This window comes from Rhinoderma darwinii, chromosome 12 (genome assembly GCF_050947455.1).
Source record: "Rhinoderma darwinii isolate aRhiDar2 chromosome 12, aRhiDar2.hap1, whole genome shotgun sequence".
NCBI classification, from domain to species: Eukaryota; Metazoa; Chordata; class Amphibia; order Anura; family Rhinodermatidae; genus Rhinoderma; species Rhinoderma darwinii.
In genome coordinates this window covers 38236799-38254218 of record NC_134698.1, presented here as the reverse complement: position 1 = coordinate 38254218, position 17420 = coordinate 38236799, and the positions used below count along the sequence as shown (strand labels likewise).

Genomic DNA, 17420 nt, shown 5'->3' with positions numbered 1-17420 from the left:
AGGGCAAAGGCTAGTCTTCACGTAGATAGGTCAAGCAATTCTTCTCTTGCCGTCAGATTCTGTGTTTGACACAAACAGCCACACTCGCACAGACTGAGATATACACACACAGGCTCTTTCGCACAGTCAACATGCTTTGGGGCAGATAATTTACATCTGAATGATTTAGATTTGCATATATTGCATCCGATCTGCATATATCAGATCTCATCTGCATATGAAATGCATGCTGGTGGCCCACCAGTGGCTGAAGCCGAGATTCTGAGACCAAGGTCACAGGACAAGGTCATAGTGGAGTGCAGGAGGGGTGGCATATCTCTAGTGAAAGAGGAGGGTAGTCCTTACTATCAGTTTATATTTACACTTCCTGTGTAGCATACACCTTAATAAAACAAATTCTGAGAAGGGCCTATTTTCTAAATTAACCAAATAATGAAAATTCTCACATTACCTTTGAAACTGTGAGGTTTGTACATTTGGTGCTTACTCTAATAGTCTTATTAACAATTGAATTACATTTAATTAAGTTAAAATTTAAAGTGTAATGTAATCTCTGCAGCATGGTAGTGTAAAGGTGCAATAGTGTACAAGATGTGCCTAACAAAGATATATTACAAGAGCCACATACTTTTATTATGGGTTTCTACCAAAACCATGCTTCCTTATACCCACAAATCCTTAGTATCTGTCCTGCTTCTTTTTTTTTAGTGTTGGCGCCAGTTGTACTCTTTTCTCAGCTATTTGTAATGTATAATTTCCCGTAGAAGGATTGTAAGTGAATAAATTCAGCTCAAGAGCTTTGTTGCTGTTACATCTACTGTCTCTTACGGACAACACATTAATTAGTTTCAACTCAAAAAATAGAAGTTCATACTTACCGAGAACTCCCTGCTTCTGTCTCCAGTCCGGCTTCCCAGGATGACGTTTCAGTCTAAGTGACGGCTGCAGCCAATCACAGGCTGCAGCGGTCACATGGACTGCCGCGTCATCCAGGGAGGTCGGGCTGGATGCCGAAAGAGGGACGCGTCACCAAGACAACGGCCGGTAAGTATGAAATTCTTTTACTTTCACTAGGGAAAGTGCTGGCCCTTCTCTCTATCCTGCACTGATAGAGAGAAGGGAAGTACTTTCACCTCAATACGCAACGGCCAGTCCGCATCAATTTACTGCACATTTTGGGCAGATCCGCAACAGAATCTGCAACGCAGATTCTGTGCGGCATTGATGCGGACAGTTGCGGAAGAAATACGCCACGTGGGGCCATGCCCTTATTATTATTTCTTTTTTTCAGTTAATAAATGACTCAACCTGCCATTCATATTGGCCGTCGTCTTCACACACTTCCACCTTATACAGTATGAACGGACCAAATACGTGTCATATGCTTCAGGTTAGGTTCGAGGCGTACTAGTTCCACTTAGATCCACCATAAAAGTCCAATATAGAAGAAAGGTCCGTAATGTTTTATTATGGAGCAGAAATCACATACCAGCGATGTTTCGGCAAACAGGCCTTTCTCATATGATGCCTATGATATATACAGCTTGCGGAGGCCCTGTGCCCTGTGTGCCGAAATGTCGCTGTCATTTGCTTCAGTGCTTCACAATAAAGCATTAAAAAATTTACTTGGACTTTTCTTGCATACTGGTACCTTTCAAAGACACATAAGACTTTCAAATGTGGCCATTGATTGACTGTCTTCCACTGTGTATAATGTTATCCTATTCTACTATGTCTGTTTCTGTTCTAATCTCCCCTACCCCAATACATAGCACATAAAAAAATTGAATGTTTGCGGAAAAAAAAAAATCATCACTGCAGGTGCTGCCACCTAGGCACTAAAATGTTATGTGCTACCATTGTGAAAGCCGTTGTTAGACGACTTGAAGGATAACACATTCTGTTACCCAGTAGGTATTTAGCGTTACCACATTTGTTTTGACATAGACTGAATTATACTTTCACCGAGCAGTAATGTTTGCCTCTTACACTGCATAATAACATGAATGATTAGACTGAGATCTGTGACTGACATGACACCAAAATCTCTGCTGTGAGCTGCGGCCATGTAGCCATAGTTATTTTATTAAAAGCATCCGATGTCCTTCAAGTCATCCTGATGTAAAGACGGAAATGTAGACTAAAAGCCAATGCCGAAGATGCACAAAATGTTTGAGCTAAAAGTATTTTGTACTGATACCTACATAACAGGCTGTTTGACCCCTCCGCAGCACAGCATCAAATGTGTACAACGTACGTAATTGTTCTTCTCCAAATGATAATCATATAACGAAGAAAATTAGGAGACATAAAGTGGAAGAGTTTTAGACAGATTTGTTTTACTGTAGTTTTTTCAATTAAAAGAAAAAAAAATTAAAAAACTTTTAATGGATTAATTTTAATTTCGGTTTCTCACAACGAGCAGGTTAATTACACCTCGTTAATCAGGACTTGGCACTATGGCACTCAGGTGTCATTTTGAATTCAGAGTAATATGGAGTGAACTGCTCGCTTTTTCTATTCCCAACGCCCAACACTTAGAGCTTCTCATGGTATTTGCAATACAGCCTGAGGTCCACAAATAGAGAGCTGCTCAGAAACCGCTACAGGAGTTTCCGAACACAGATAATAAATTGCTGAACAACAATTGATGGGTTGATGTAGATATAGAGGACTCATCACATGGATATTCAATTACTGAACAATGGTGGCTGCCGAGGTCCTAGATGTTCATTTACTGGATTACATGAACTTTCAACTGCAAACCAATATTTCATTACCTGTCTTCAGGACTACATGGTGGATGACCCATAGACACGAATTACAGGACACTATTAATGCATATGGGCAAAGCCATTTAGAGCAACTTAATAAAGAAATTCTGTATTTGTTCTATACTTTAATTATTGTTAAACATAGAAATGCCCATGTAATGTTCCATAATTTATGAGCAACCATTAAAACTATAGGTCCATAATTGTACACATACACTCAGTATAGTCATGGTACACATGTACGGCCCTCTTCACATCTCGTAGCAGGCTACAAAAACACCTGTAATGCATGGTAGAATTATTTTCACGTTAAACCAATATGTCATGGTCTTTTCAATAGCGATTGCTATGGGTGATGGATGTCTGTGATGGATGGCCTCCTAAACCCTGTTCTAGCTTTGTCTGATCTCACTGACTACCGGCCACTTCCTGGTTATATTGTCGGGAGTTATGGAAACAGCGTAGCTCGCTGAGCTACGCTGTTTCCGTAGCTACCATAGAAGTGAATGTCAGTTACGAAAGCAGCGTAGCATGCGAGCTACGCTGTTTCTGTAACTACCATTCAGTTCTATTGGACTTACGGAATCAGTGTATCTCAGCGAGTTACACTGTTTACTTAACTCACGACCATATAACCTTTTTCATGGTCGGAATTCACCTCATTCAGTCACAACACAGAGCGGCTGAACGGGCTTTAGGGGGCCCCAATCTGGACATAGAGGTGGGACCCGCATCTATCTGACATTTATGACATCCTATGGATATGTTATAAATGTCCCACATGGGAATACCCCTTTAACCCCTTCCCGCTGCAGCCACTTTTTACCATCTTGAGCCTTATTTTTAAAATCTGACGTGTCTCACTTTATGTGGTAATAACTTTGGAATGCTTTTAACTATCCAAGCCATTCTGAGACTGTTTTCTTGTGACACATTCGACTTCATGCTACTGGTAAAATTTGGTCGATACAGTCAGTATTTAATTGTGAAAAACGGCCAAAATTTAGTGAAAAATTTGCAGTTTTAAAAATGTTAATGTATCTGCTTGTAAGACAGATAGTTATACCACACAAAATAGTTGCTTATTAACATTTCCCATTTCTCTACATCCTTTTATTTTTTTTAGGATGTTACAAGACTAACAACTTTAGAAGAATTTTCTCACATTTTCAAGAAATTTTCAAAAGTCTATTTTTACAGGGACCAGTTCAGTTGTGAAGTGGCTTTGAGACGCCCATACAATACAAGCCCCCATAAATCACCCCATTTTAAAAACTGCACCCCTGAAAGTATTCAAAACAGCATTTAGAAAGTTTCTTAACCCCTTAATGACCAGCCCATTTTAGACCTTAATGGCCAAGCCATTTTTTACGTTTTTCCATCGTCTCATTCAAAGAGCTATAACCTTTTTATTTTTGCGTCGACATAGCTGTTTAAGGTCTTGTTTTTTGCAGGACAAGTTTTAATTTTTAATAGCACTATTTTGGGGTACATAAAATTTATTGATTAACTTTTATTAACTTTTTGGGGGGGGGGAATAGAAAAAAACAGCAATTTTGCCACACTTTTTTGCGTCCTTAAATTTACACCGTTTACAGTGTGGTATAAATAACACAATAACTTTATTCAGTGGGTTGTTGCGATTGCAACGATACCAAATTTGTACAGTATTTGTATGTTTTACACAGTGACAACACTTTTTTTTCAAAATTATTTGTTTTTGTGTCTCCATATTTGAAGAGCCGTAACGTTTTTATTTTTTCGCTGATGTAATTGTAGGACTGCTTTTTTTTGCGGGAGGACTTGTAGTTTTTATCGGTACCATTTTGGCGTAAATGCGACTTTTTGATCTGTTTTTATGCCATTTTTTTTTAAAGCTGGATTCAAAGAAAACAGCAATTTTTTCATGTTTTTTAATTTTATTTTTTACGACGTTTACCGTGCGGGTTAAATGATGTAATAAGTTTATAGTTGGGGTCGTTACGGACGTGGCAATACCAAATATGTGTAACTTTTTTACTTTATTTGGTTTGTTAATAATAGAGCAGTTTGTAAGGGGGAAAAGTGTGTTTTTAATTTATTTTTTTTTCACTTTTTTTTTTTCACTTTTTATTAAACTTTTTGTTAACTTTTTTACTAGTCCCACTGGGGGACTTCACTATGCGATTATCCGATCGCATTTATAATACACTGCAATACTTCTGTAGATTTTGCTGGATTGGTTTCTTGGCACCATGTCGCTTTTCCAAAGCCCCTGTGGGACCAAAACAGGGGAAACTCCCCAAAAGTGACACCATTTGGGAAACTATACCCCTTGAGGAATTCATCTAGGGGTGTAGTGAGCATTTTGACCCCACAGGTGTTTCATAGATTTTGTTAGAATTGGACAGTGAAAATAAACATTACATTTTTTTCCAATAAGCTCTAGCTTTAGCGCAAAGTTTTTCACAATTTGGAGACTACACCCTTCAAGGGATTTGTCAACGGGTGTAGTGAGCATTTTCGCATCACAGGTCTTTTCCATAAATGAATGCGCTGTGGTAAAAAAAAAATATTTTCCTAGATATGCCATTCCAGTGGCAAATATGTCGTGCCCAGCTTGTGCCACTGCAGACACACCCCAAAAATTGTAAAAAAGGGTTCTCCCGGGTATGGCGATGCCATATATGTGGAGGTAAACAGCTGTTTGGGCTCAGTATAGGGCTCGGTAGGGAACCAGTGCCATTTGGCTTTTGAAGCGCGGATTTTGCTTGGTAGTAGCTTTGTTTGCAGTATTAGGCTGGGTTCACACGTGGCGGAATTTCACTTAAATTCCGCTGCGGACGCTCCGCAGCGTTAATCCGCAGCGGAGCCGTTTGTCCATTGACTTACACTTTAATTTAGCAGTGTTCGTTTAGACGAGGCGTAAAATTCCGCTGCGGAGCATAGGCTGCGGAGCGGAATTTGGTGTCCGCAGCATGCTCTGTGTGTTGCGGAGCAGTGGCGGACTCATGGCGGAATTTCTCCATTGACTTCAATGGAGATTCTAATTTCCGCAATGAAGTCCGCAGCTGTCATGCACATGTTATGTGTGCTGCGGATGCGTCTTGCTTTTTTAACTTGACATTTCTTCATTCTGGCTGGACCTATGTATTTCTAGGTCTACAGCCAGACTGAGGAAGTCAATGGGGCTCCCGTAATTACGGGAGCGTTGCTAGGAGACGTCAGTACATAGTCACTGTCCAGGGTGCTGAAAGAGTTAAGCGATCGGCAGTAACTGTTTCTGCACCCGGGACAGTGACTACCGATCCCAATATACAGCTACCTGTAAAAAAAATAGAAGTTCCTACTTACCGAGAACTCCCTGCTTCTGTCTCCAGTCCGGCCTCCCAGGATGACGTTTCAGTCTAAGTGACGGCTGCAGCCAATCACAGGCTAATAACAGGCTGCAGCGGTCACATGGACTTAACAGCTCCGTGTGTCAGCCCCGTATGATGCGTGATGTTCGCACATCCACCATCATTATGACACTCTGTTTGTATGTTTGTTAACAGAAAAGTACTTGATGCTTTTCTGTTTTCATTCATACTTTTCACTGCTGTTGCGCGAATCACGCACGTCCCACGGAAGTGCTTCCGTGTGGCATGCGTGATTTTCACACACCCATTGACTTGAATGGGTGCGTGATGCGCAAAATACGCCCAAAGAACGGACATGTCGTGAGTTTTTCGCAGCGGACTCACGCTGCGTAAGAATCACGCACCTTTCTGCACGGCCCCATAGACTAATATAGGTCCGTGCGACGCGCGTGAAAATCACGCGCGTTGCACGGACGTATATCACGTTCGTCTGAATAAGCCCTTACACTGTGAAGCAATCCTTTATGCACAGGCCAGTGTCACACTGATAAATGTCCTTGAGTTACACACTCCGCACCTTTGCAGTTTGGGAAATTTAGCTGGGAAGTGTTGTCCTGGTATAATACGGACGCCCTCACTTCCAGCAGATATGTTTCAGTCCTACGCTTCCTGGTTCCTTAATTTTAGCACCTCAATGTTCACCTCAAACCTGCACAACTGGATATATTTTTTCCTGACTCATTGGAGCCTTAACTTATTTTATTTTTTCATAGACGTAGCGGTATGAGGGATGTTTTTTGCGGGACGAGCTGTAGTTTTTATTGGTACCACTTTGGGCTACATTCGACGTTTTGATCACTTTTTATCCTTTTTTTGGGAGGCAAGGTGACCCAAAAACAGCAATTCTGGCATCGTGTTTTTTTTTTTTTTTAATACAGTGTTCACTATGTGTTATTAACCAGTTCAGGACCGGGCTATTTTGAGCCTTCAGGACCAGACACCGTTTAGCCCTAACTACGTGATTTTTGCGATGTTTTTTCCATAGACAATGCAGGTTTCTTTTTTTATCATTTTTATATACATCCTTTTTGCTATTTTAGAATTTTCATTCTTAAAGTTTTAAAATAATAGTAAAAAAATAAGCTTTTTTACTTTTCAGCTATTTTTTTTGGTAATAGCATCGTTTTACCCTAAAATAGACCTTTTATTTGTGATCGTCATTGTCTACCGTAAATTTTAATATATTACATGTCTATATTAGGGTAATTGGGTCAGCGCTAGCGTTACAACAATGATTGGTGGGGGGGGACGGACGTTTTTTTTTTCTTTACTTTTATTTTTTTATTACTATGGTCTGTCCCTCAAAGGTAAAAAAAAGACCTTTGGGGAACTTTTTTTTTTTCTTTCTTTTACTCCAGGCTTTTCCACTGTAACTGGAGCTGCACAGCAGCCCCAGTTACAGGGGAAATCAGCCCTCTCATAGTGACGATTGTCACTAATAGGGCTGTGCTGGATTTAGTAAGACCCAGCAGCAGTCTGTCAGTAACGGCACCCAGCGATCATGTGACCAGTCACATGAACACCGGGAGCAATAGAGACAGCGGCACGGCCGCTGCCTCTATTCCTATGCACAGTGTTCATTGAGCCCTGTGTACAAGTCATCAGAGAAGACAGAAGCAGCGAAAGCTGCTTCTATCCTCTCCTCAGCGTCACCGGCAGTCACTGACAGCCGGAGACCCGACATTCAGCTGCCTGATCGCTCGGGCAGCAAGTTAAAACCCGAGCCGTAAATAGTCTATGGCGCGGGTTTTAAGGAACCTGACGCTGGCCGTAAAAACACAGCCAGCGGTCGGGAACCAGTTAATTACTTGTCAACTTTATTCTGCGGGTCAGTACTATTCTGGCGATACCAAATTTATAGCACTTTTTTAGGCTTTACAAAGTGGGAACCGCAGCGGAATCAGCAGAAAAAAAGCCCCAAATCTTCTCCAATTGATTTCAATGGGATTCAGAGGCGTTTTTTCCCCGAGAGCTTTTTGTCTGTTCATGGTAAAAAAAGCGACATGACCTTTCTTGAGACGTTTTCTGCCTCAAAAACCCCATTGAAATCAATGGAGGATGGAAAAAAACACGGCAAACATCCGCGGCCGTACGTCGTCGCGGTTTTTGCTTTCCTTTGCCTGCCCAATAAAGAGGTCAAAAACGACTCAAACATTGGCTAAAAAACGCAACAAAAACTGGTGGCATTTTTTCCATGGCGACTTTCAGCGGTAAAAAAAAAGCAGCATGCTCTTTCTTGCCGCGGTTCCTTCTCTGACCTCCCATTGAAATTAATGAGAGGCAGAGAAAGCGTTTTTTTGCTTGCGGTGCTCAATGGCCGCGGGTGAAAAACGCTGCGATAACCGCAGCAAGAAAGTGCAGGCAGGTCAAAATCTGCCTCCAAATTCCTTCAGGAACTTTGAGACAGATTTTTTTCTGCCTGCAAATTCCTCCGTGTGAACAGGGCCTGAGTGTTCCTTTAAAGTATGGGATTAGAAAGCAATAAATAAATATGGAATAGATTTTGGAGTGATAAAATGCTTACGAATTAGTTCACTAAAGACTATTATTTGATGACATCTGTGAATAGACCAGTTAGACAAAATTGTCATAATCTTCTGTGGTTGACTGCCGAAGCCATGTAGAATTTATGATATGATAAATGTGTGACTCAGTCTTGTACTAAAGAGCTTTTCTTTTTAGTTATAGGATCCCAGAGGAGAAGAAGCCCCAGCTCTTTGGCCATTGATATCTTTGATTCTCACCTTGGGAGTCACATCCTACAGGTACAGAACCTTCTTTATGTCATATACTCAAAATATATAATGACACAGTGAGATTCTTGATCAGAATAGAATTACCGTAACCTTAAATGATCACAAAATTTATGAAAAAAATTATTTTAATGGTAATTCTTTTGTTTCAGTTGCTTCCGTTTGTCTCCGTTCGCTAGGTTTCTGTTTTTTGTTTTTTTTGACTGAAGCAAAAGTGCAGTCTGCAGAACTTTTGTTTTCGTGAAAAAAAACTTAAACCTAGCGAACGGAGAAAAACGGATAGCAACTGAAACAAAATAATTACCTTTGAAAACAATGGTAATTCTAACGGAACCGTTGCTTTCCGTTTAATGTTGTTTTCTGTATTATTATGTTTGTATGTTGTTATTGGTTGATCTGAGTTATTAAAATGATTGCATTATTTTAATATGAAACGAATGTGCAGCGGGAAAGTATTTATCTGAAATAGATAATGTTGATATCTATTGCTGACAATGAGTTGTATTTATGTGTAGCAAGTTGATAGAACTGATGGAAAAGACACCTGATACTTCATCATTTCTTTCATCGATGTAGGTATATAGCAAGACTTCTTTGTAGTCGTCCATTAAAATAGTCCAAACTATTTGTAAATTCTGATCAGTACATGTTTGCAAAATTAAAGTTGTAGTGGCAGGTGGTCTGCTTCCACCATATTCAGTTGCAAGAAAAAGAAAATGAGCCTTTTGGAATTACCTGGATTTCTACATTGATTACTAATAAAATGTGGTCTGATTGTTGTGTAAGTCACAATTATAGACAAATACAATCTAACTGTTAAGCCGCTGCCAGCGGTGCTCTGTCCCTGCTCGCAGCTCTTGTCAATAGTATACTTACAGTGCCTTTTGCGTCGCTGTTCCGTCCCTCTCCAGTGCTTAGCCTCCTCCTGCTCCAGGGCCGGCCTTAGGGGTGTGCGACCTGTGCGAGTGCACAGGGCAATGCACCCTCCTAGCATGTAGGGGGCGCTACTGGGCTCTGCTTCTGCTCTGTTCTTTACTCTTAGTTACATACACGGAGTAAACGAGCTGAGGAGCAAGGGAAGAGGAGGACGCCCTGCTTGCAGCCCTTCCTTCGAGAAGCCTGTGAGCCTGTGGAGCAAGGAGAGATGGTAAGTGCCTGTGTGTGTATATATGTCTGTGTGTTGTATGTGTATACAGTCCAGTGTGTGTGTGTGTGTGTGTGTGTCTATATATGTATTTGCAAGTGAAACAGATAAAATGAAGATATCTGTGCTTTCTCCTATATACTATGCTGCCTCCTATATACTATGCTGCCTCCTATATACTATGCTGCCTCCTATATACTATGCTGCCCCTATATACTATGCTGCCCCTTATATATTATGCTGCCCCTTATATACTATACTTCCCCTATATACTATGCTACCCCTTATATACTATGCTGCCCCATATATACTATAGTAGGCACTCTGTGGGTTCTTTCCACGGCAAATAAGGGGGTCGAAGTGTCCTTTCCAAATACATCTATTAGCCATTTCTCGAAATAGGAGTCTGGATTAGGTCCCTCCACCTTCTCAGGTATCCCAAGCATCCTAACATTATTGCCACGTAAACGGTTCTCTAAATCGTTAGTTTTAGCCAGAAGATTGGAAACATGCACAGTGGTAACATTAATGTCTCTCCTCATCAGCAGCAGCCGATCTTCAATCTCACTTATGCGGCCTTCCGCCGCCGTAGTACGTTCTGACACTTTCTGAAGATCATGCCTTATAATAGAGATAGCTTCCTTTATACCCCCCACCTGGCAGGTAAGTTTAGCAAGGGTAATATTACATTGGCTTACCGTCGAGAACACATTTGCCAATTTGGGTCCATGGTGCTCCTTATCCTGTGAGATGGCCACCATATTAGACCTCTGGGAACCTCACTACTTCACTCCCCCTTCCAGACACAAGTGGAGAGCTGGGGTGCAAGGTAAATCGATGCATTCAGGATAATGGTAGTGGGAGCTCAAGTGCCTGGTTCCTCTCACATAACAGTTCTACTGTTCATGCCTTTTGAAAATATTGAGTAAACATTCCCAGTGCAGGGAGAAAAAGTGAATTAAAAAAATTGTAGATGCCCTTTAGCAGAAATCACCTCCACCAAATGCTTCCTCTAGCTGCAAATATGATTTGCACAATGTTGAGGACCATTCCCCCAAGCAAATCTGTTTTGCCTAATTAATATTTCAGGGATGCCTTGCATGCACAGACGTCTTCCGGTCATGCCACAGCATCTCAACGGGGTTAAGGTCCGGACACTTGGCAAATTCCAAAACATAAATCTTCTTTTTCAACCAGTCTTTATGCAATTTATGTGTGTGCTTTGTCTTGTTGCATCACCCTGTGTCTCTTCAGCTTAAGGTCACGGGCTGCTGCCCTATCATTCTCCTGTAAAATGTGTTTATACACCTTTTGAATTCATTGTTACCTCAATGATACAAGGTGTTCAGGCTCCGGCGCAGCAATGCAGCCCCCAACCATGATGTTGAATGCACCATTCTTTTTGCTACAAATATAGCGTTGTTCAATTGTGCTAAAAAGTTCATTTTTTGTCTCATCTGTCCTTAGAACATTTCCCAAGAAGCATTGTCTTTTTTTACAGTAGCGGCTTCCTCCGTTGTTTCCTTCCATGAACACAATTCTTGTTCCGTGTTTTTCTAATAGTGATCAGATCTTTATTCTGTTTCTAGCGTTTTCAGTAGGTCTTTTGCTACTACCCTTGTGTTCTTTCTCACCATTTTTCAGGATTGCCTGTTGTGCTCTTGGAGTGATCTTAAAAGGACGCACATTCCTAGTGAGAGTAGCAACAGTACTGAATTTTCTTAATTTGTAGACAATTTGTCGAACTGTAGATTGATGTACACCTAGGCAATGCTTTTCTAGACTTTTCCAGCTTCATGCATCTCTGTAAGGGTATGTGCACACACACTAATTACGTCCTTAATTGACGGACGTATTTCGGCCGCAAGTAGTGGACCGAACACAGTGCAGGGAGCTTCATACTTATGTACGATGCTAGGAGTCCCTGCCTCTCCGTGGAACTACTGTCCCGTACTGAAAACATGATTACAGTACGGGACAGTTGTCCTGCAGAGAGGCAGGGACTCCTAGCATCGTATATAACTATGATGCTAGGAGCCCGGCTCCCTGCACTGTGGTCGGTCCGGGACTTGCGGCCGAAATACGTCCGTAAATTACGGACGTAAATAGTGTGTGTGCACATACCCTAACACGTCTTCTGAGGTCTTCTGAAAGTTGTTTGCCTTGAGGCTTGATTCACACTAACAAATCTTTTTTGAGAAGAACATATTTGTCAGTAATGTGTGCCTTTAATGGGCAAAGCGCCTTTAAAAACCCACACTTCCAATCTCATCGCCTTAATTGACACACCCTTTGCCAATTTGCTCAGAGAAGTCACTATCACAGGTTCACTTACTTTTTCTCCCTGCACTGTGGATATTTAACTACTTGCTGACACAGGACGAGAATGCTCATCCTGAGCGGCGGTTACTTTGCGCATTAGGACGAGCATTCTCATCTTGTGTGACAGCCGTGTCCGCGTGTGATCAGAAGCTGGGCAACGGCTGTAATACACAGCCGCAGCCCTGCTCTAACAGCGGAGAGAAATCTCTTCTCTCCGCTGTTAACCCATTGAATGCCGCAATCAAAGCTGATTGCGACATTCAAAGTAAATAAGAGGAGGGGGGACTGTCCTTTGAACGCGTCACAGAAAATCCATGTAACGCGATCAATGCCCATAACTTGTATGGCCAGACAGCCTAGGGTCCATTGAAGGACCCCAGGGCTGTCTGACCATATTTCCTGCTGTTAGGCGGCATACTGAGGTATGCCCTAACAACTGCCTGAGTACTATCAGTATATATATATATATATATATATATATATATATATAGATATATTCCAGTGCATTACAGTTAAAAAAATCAAAATGAAAAATCCCTCTATGGGATAAAAAAAAAAAGAAAAAAAGTTAAATTAATTTAAAAAGAAAACTAATGTTAAATAAAAATAAAAAGTAGAAAAAAATACACAGAAACACACATTTTTTTATAATAAATAAACTTTTTAAAATATAAGTCCCAAAACATGAAATAATATTAATGATGATCGATGTATGCTCTGAAAAAATAAAATAGTAAAACTGCAGCGGAACTGCTTTTTTTCTGCATTTTCCCCAAAATCAAAATTTATATAGAATAAACGATAATATATTTGTACCAAAAAATGGTACCTACATAAAGTACAACTCGTCCCGCAAAAAAAAGTCTCATACAACTAAGTCGTACAAAAAGAGAAAAGTTATGAGCATCGGGATGCAAAGAGGGAAATATCAAAAAATTGCTCTGTCCTCAAGGAGTTAATCAATGTACAAAAGACACAGTTTGTGTGTTTGTTGCGTTAGATTGTGGTTGTCTATAATTGTGACTCAGATAACAATCAGACCACATTTTATTAGTAATCAATGTAGAAATCCAGAGTTTACTTAGGCTAAGTTCGCAGCTCGTTTTTACTGTACGTCTGACTTGCACGATTTGACATGACAAAAAACTGTCTCAAAATGTGTACCACAGCGTGTACATTGATTCCGATGGTCAGGACGGATGCCCTAATTGTGTAGTTTGTGCATACGTTTTGCGTGCTTACGTTCTATCTATTTTTTTCTCCATGTCCTGAAAAGCGTAGTCTACTGCGCTTTTCAGTACTTTTCCAAAACGTATACGTTTTTATTTGTATTGAAGTCAATGGCGATGTATGGATGACGTATGCAATCTTAAACCCTATGTTTGCATACGTAAAGCATATACAAAACGTGATGTGAACTTAGCCCTATTTGCAACTGTCCTTATGTCTCCATTAGTTTATTTTGCATTTGTTTTTATCCAGGTATGATTGTTCTTTTTCAGTTTTGAGCAGAAATGGCAGCTTGTGATGCCATAACGAAGAGAAGATGACGGTCTTGATCACACAGTGCAGATTTGCTTCAGATTTTGCATGTATTTTTTAAACCAAAACCAGAAACTGAACCTAAACAAAAGAAATATATAAAGGAAGCCCTTATAGGTCTGATCTCCTGGACACAATTCTAGTTTGGGCTTAAAAAATACATGCAAAATCTGCAGCAAATCTGCACTGCGTGAACAAGGACTTAATATTTCATATTTTCCTAATTCCACTGTTATATCAGGTTGTTGCAAGCTGCAACTTTCCAGATCTGCTTGGTCACCGTTTTATTGAGCTATACCCATTAAAGGAATTGTCTGACCTAAATAAATATTTAAAGCAGTGTTATAATTGTTTCTTTTTTGTTTTTGTAAAAGAGAATATCCTGTGTTAGTATTTGTCTGTTGTTTATATTTTATATGCTGCTCTGCTGGGCAGGACTGTTGTTCAGGCCATGCGATTGATAGAGGTGCTATCGAAGGGCCACTTTACACTGAGTTTTTTAAAACATTTTTTTGACGCGGGTACCGCGTCAGAAAACGCGCCAAAAAACGGCCGAAAATTCCTCCCATTGATTTCAATGGGAGGCGGAGGCGTTTTTTTCCCGCGAGCGGAAAAACCGGCTCGCGGGAAATAGAAGGGACATGCCCTGTCTTCGGGCGTTTACGTTTCTGACCTACCGTTGACATCAATGGGAGGCAAAAGAAGCGTATTTCGCTGCATTTTTTGCCCGCGGCGCTCAATGGCCGCAGGCGAAAAACGCAGCGAAAATCGGCGTGCAGGCAGAGCAAAATCTGCCTCAAAGTTTCAAAAGGAATTTTGAGGCAGATTTTCTGCCTGCAAAAAACTCTGTGTGAACCCAGCCTAAGGGTAATTTCACACAGATTTGTTGCAGAAATTTTTGTTCTGAAAATCTGTTCCATACATCTAAATAGGACTTTTTTTTTTTTTTTTGCATAATATGCATGGATTTCCTTTCTGCTTCAAAAATTTTTGCAACCCAACCAATGTACGGTGTATGAACATACCCTAAAAATCCCACTGTTTCTTGAGGGGCACCAGCCGCAGGTTGTACTGATCAGCTGCGCATGCGCAGTTCAATATAACACTGCGTATGCGTAGCTCAATGCATGTTTATGTCTCTGGACTTTTGGATGGGACATTCCTGTGACAGATGGTGTGGTTATCTAGAAACATACATAACTTTTTTCTTCATGTATTTGAGCTGCATTTATTATGAACTGGATGAGCCATTTGTGCAGATGGGTGGGACTCCTAACATGTCTATAGTCTGCACTAAGATGTTGTATTAAGCTTCACCATTGTGTCCCATGTTTAACTTGCTGCATTCAGTTCGGTGACCAACGTTCCTTATAATGAGAATTGAGCCCATACATGGATGTAGTGGTGATGACATCACGAGGACTGAAGTAGCAGCTAGCTGTACCTTCTCTTTCTGAGGAGCCAAGCCTTTATTAAGTACTGACTATAAAATATTGGTTGGCTTAGTGTAGTACGTGGTGAATTAGAACATTTTAGGATAGCTAGTTTAGATGATGGTCCAAAAGAGGACAAGTAAATATTTTTTTAACATTCTCAACATGCAGTAGTCTTCATTCTAGTTGTGGGCCAATATGATTTACTAATGGAAGATAATTGAAAGGAGCTTTATTTTATTTTTTTTAATGTAATTTCTGGGTCCATTTTAATCCTTATTTCCTGTTTTTGGTCTGCTTTTTCCCCAAACTTGTACATCTTACAAATAAACTTCAATAACCCTTGCTCTTGTGATTTTCCTTTAACCACACTTCAATAAGCATATTCTCTTGTTCTGCGACCTCTGCCTCTTGGACATACACTTAATTTAAATACATTATGAAATAGTATGGAGAGACGTGTCAAATCTGTGCTTGTTCTTTCGGCAAGACCAGATCTCTTGTGGAATGAAGATGGTTAAAGGTGAAGACAGGGCAGCACTGTTTTAAAGCGGCTCTGTCAAGTTTATACCTTTCCTATCTCCTACCTAATCTAATAGGCGCTTTAATTTAGACAACAACAGATTTTTCGTTTTTTTGAAAAACATTTATTTTTTACCAAGTTATGATCAATTTTAGTTTTATGCTACTTTGTTCTTAATGCCCAACTTGGTGTTTTTTTTTACTTTTCTCCATGTGGGCACTGTAAAGAAAAGTGTATGACGCCCACGAATCAGCGTCATACACTTCTCTTCATTCATGCACAGCTTGTTTCACAGCACAGCGTGATCTCATGAGATCACGCTGTGACTGGACTTCCTCCTACAGATCCTTCACCAGAGCCATGGAAGACTGAAAAGACAACGCCTCCAGCCGCTGCAGATTCAGATAAATGTCCTGGCACAGCTAGAGGCGATGTCTGTTGACTCTATCTTCGCTCCATTCAAGGACCTGCGGGACGTAGAGCTACAATGTGGGGTGGCATAATGTACGGTAGCTGGACCCTTCTAGTCTTCATTTCAAGTGCACTAACACCTCGGCTTTACATTGATTTAGTCGTGAAACCAGTGTTACGGACATTTCTCCAAATTGTCCCAGAAGCCTTTTTTCAACAGGACAACCCTAGGCTGAATGTTGTTCATGCTACTGTGAGCAGCATGCGTGGCCTAAACGTGCTACCATGGCCTGCAGCATCTCCGGACTTGTCTCCTATCGGGCACATCTGGGACATCATTGGTTGGCAATTGCAAAGGGAGCTGCTAGCAGCCAATCTTGATGATTTGCATGCACAAGTGCATTCAGCGTGGCATAACATTCCTCAGACCACCATTAATAACCTCATTGATAGCATTGCAAGGTTACATGTAAAGGCTACAAGGTACATTTTGTGCGCTAATGCCCTCTGGAGCCAGCACCTTACGTTAATTTGAGAGACAATTCTAGGTGAATCTTCTTCTGCCCATATCTTGGTGAAAGTACAGTAGTATACATAACTTTGCATTTCTTGAAATATCATCCCGTTATAATGACTTTTACATATTAGTTTCTAATGCATGTTATCTAATAAAATGTATTAAACAAATAACACAACAACATTGGCTTTTTTTTTTTTTTACTTCTCATTATTTTCCCCTCTTATCGTATCGTATTCCTCCACTTCCTATGTATTTCTATCTAACTTCTCGTTACTCTGACCTTCAGCTTGCCCAAGGTCCCTTTAAGGTCTTCTGTGAGATACCATTTAGTTTGTTGAAACCCCGCCATCACTGCCGCAATATCTAGATCACACATTTTTAACAAGAACGGTTTTATTCCCGTGTCTATTGTCACCAGTGAAGGATTGCACAGTGTGCCTGCCTACTTGGATTCGGGAGCGGCTGTAAATTTTATCCAGCAGGACCTGGTATACGGTCACCACTTGGCCACTGTTCCCCTGGAGAAACCCCTGGCGGTCGCTTCAGTTGATGGACAGGCCCTGCCGGACCCTATTTTGTCTATTACTGAGCCATTGAGAC

General features: G+C 40.8%; 1 protein-coding gene across 7 annotated transcripts in view; it reads left to right on the top strand.

Annotated features, from left to right (window-relative positions):
- Positions 1–17420, top strand: part of NPAS3 (neuronal PAS domain protein 3) — a 573247-nt gene that overhangs the window by 326116 nt on the left and 229711 nt on the right. For all 7 annotated transcript variants that reach the window (XM_075844509.1, XM_075844510.1, XM_075844508.1 and 4 more), the window contains one exon: positions 8855–8937. In XM_075844509.1, coding sequence (XP_075700624.1) covers positions 8855–8937 — 83 coding nt within the window. The remainder of the gene's footprint in view (positions 1–8854; positions 8938–17420) is intronic.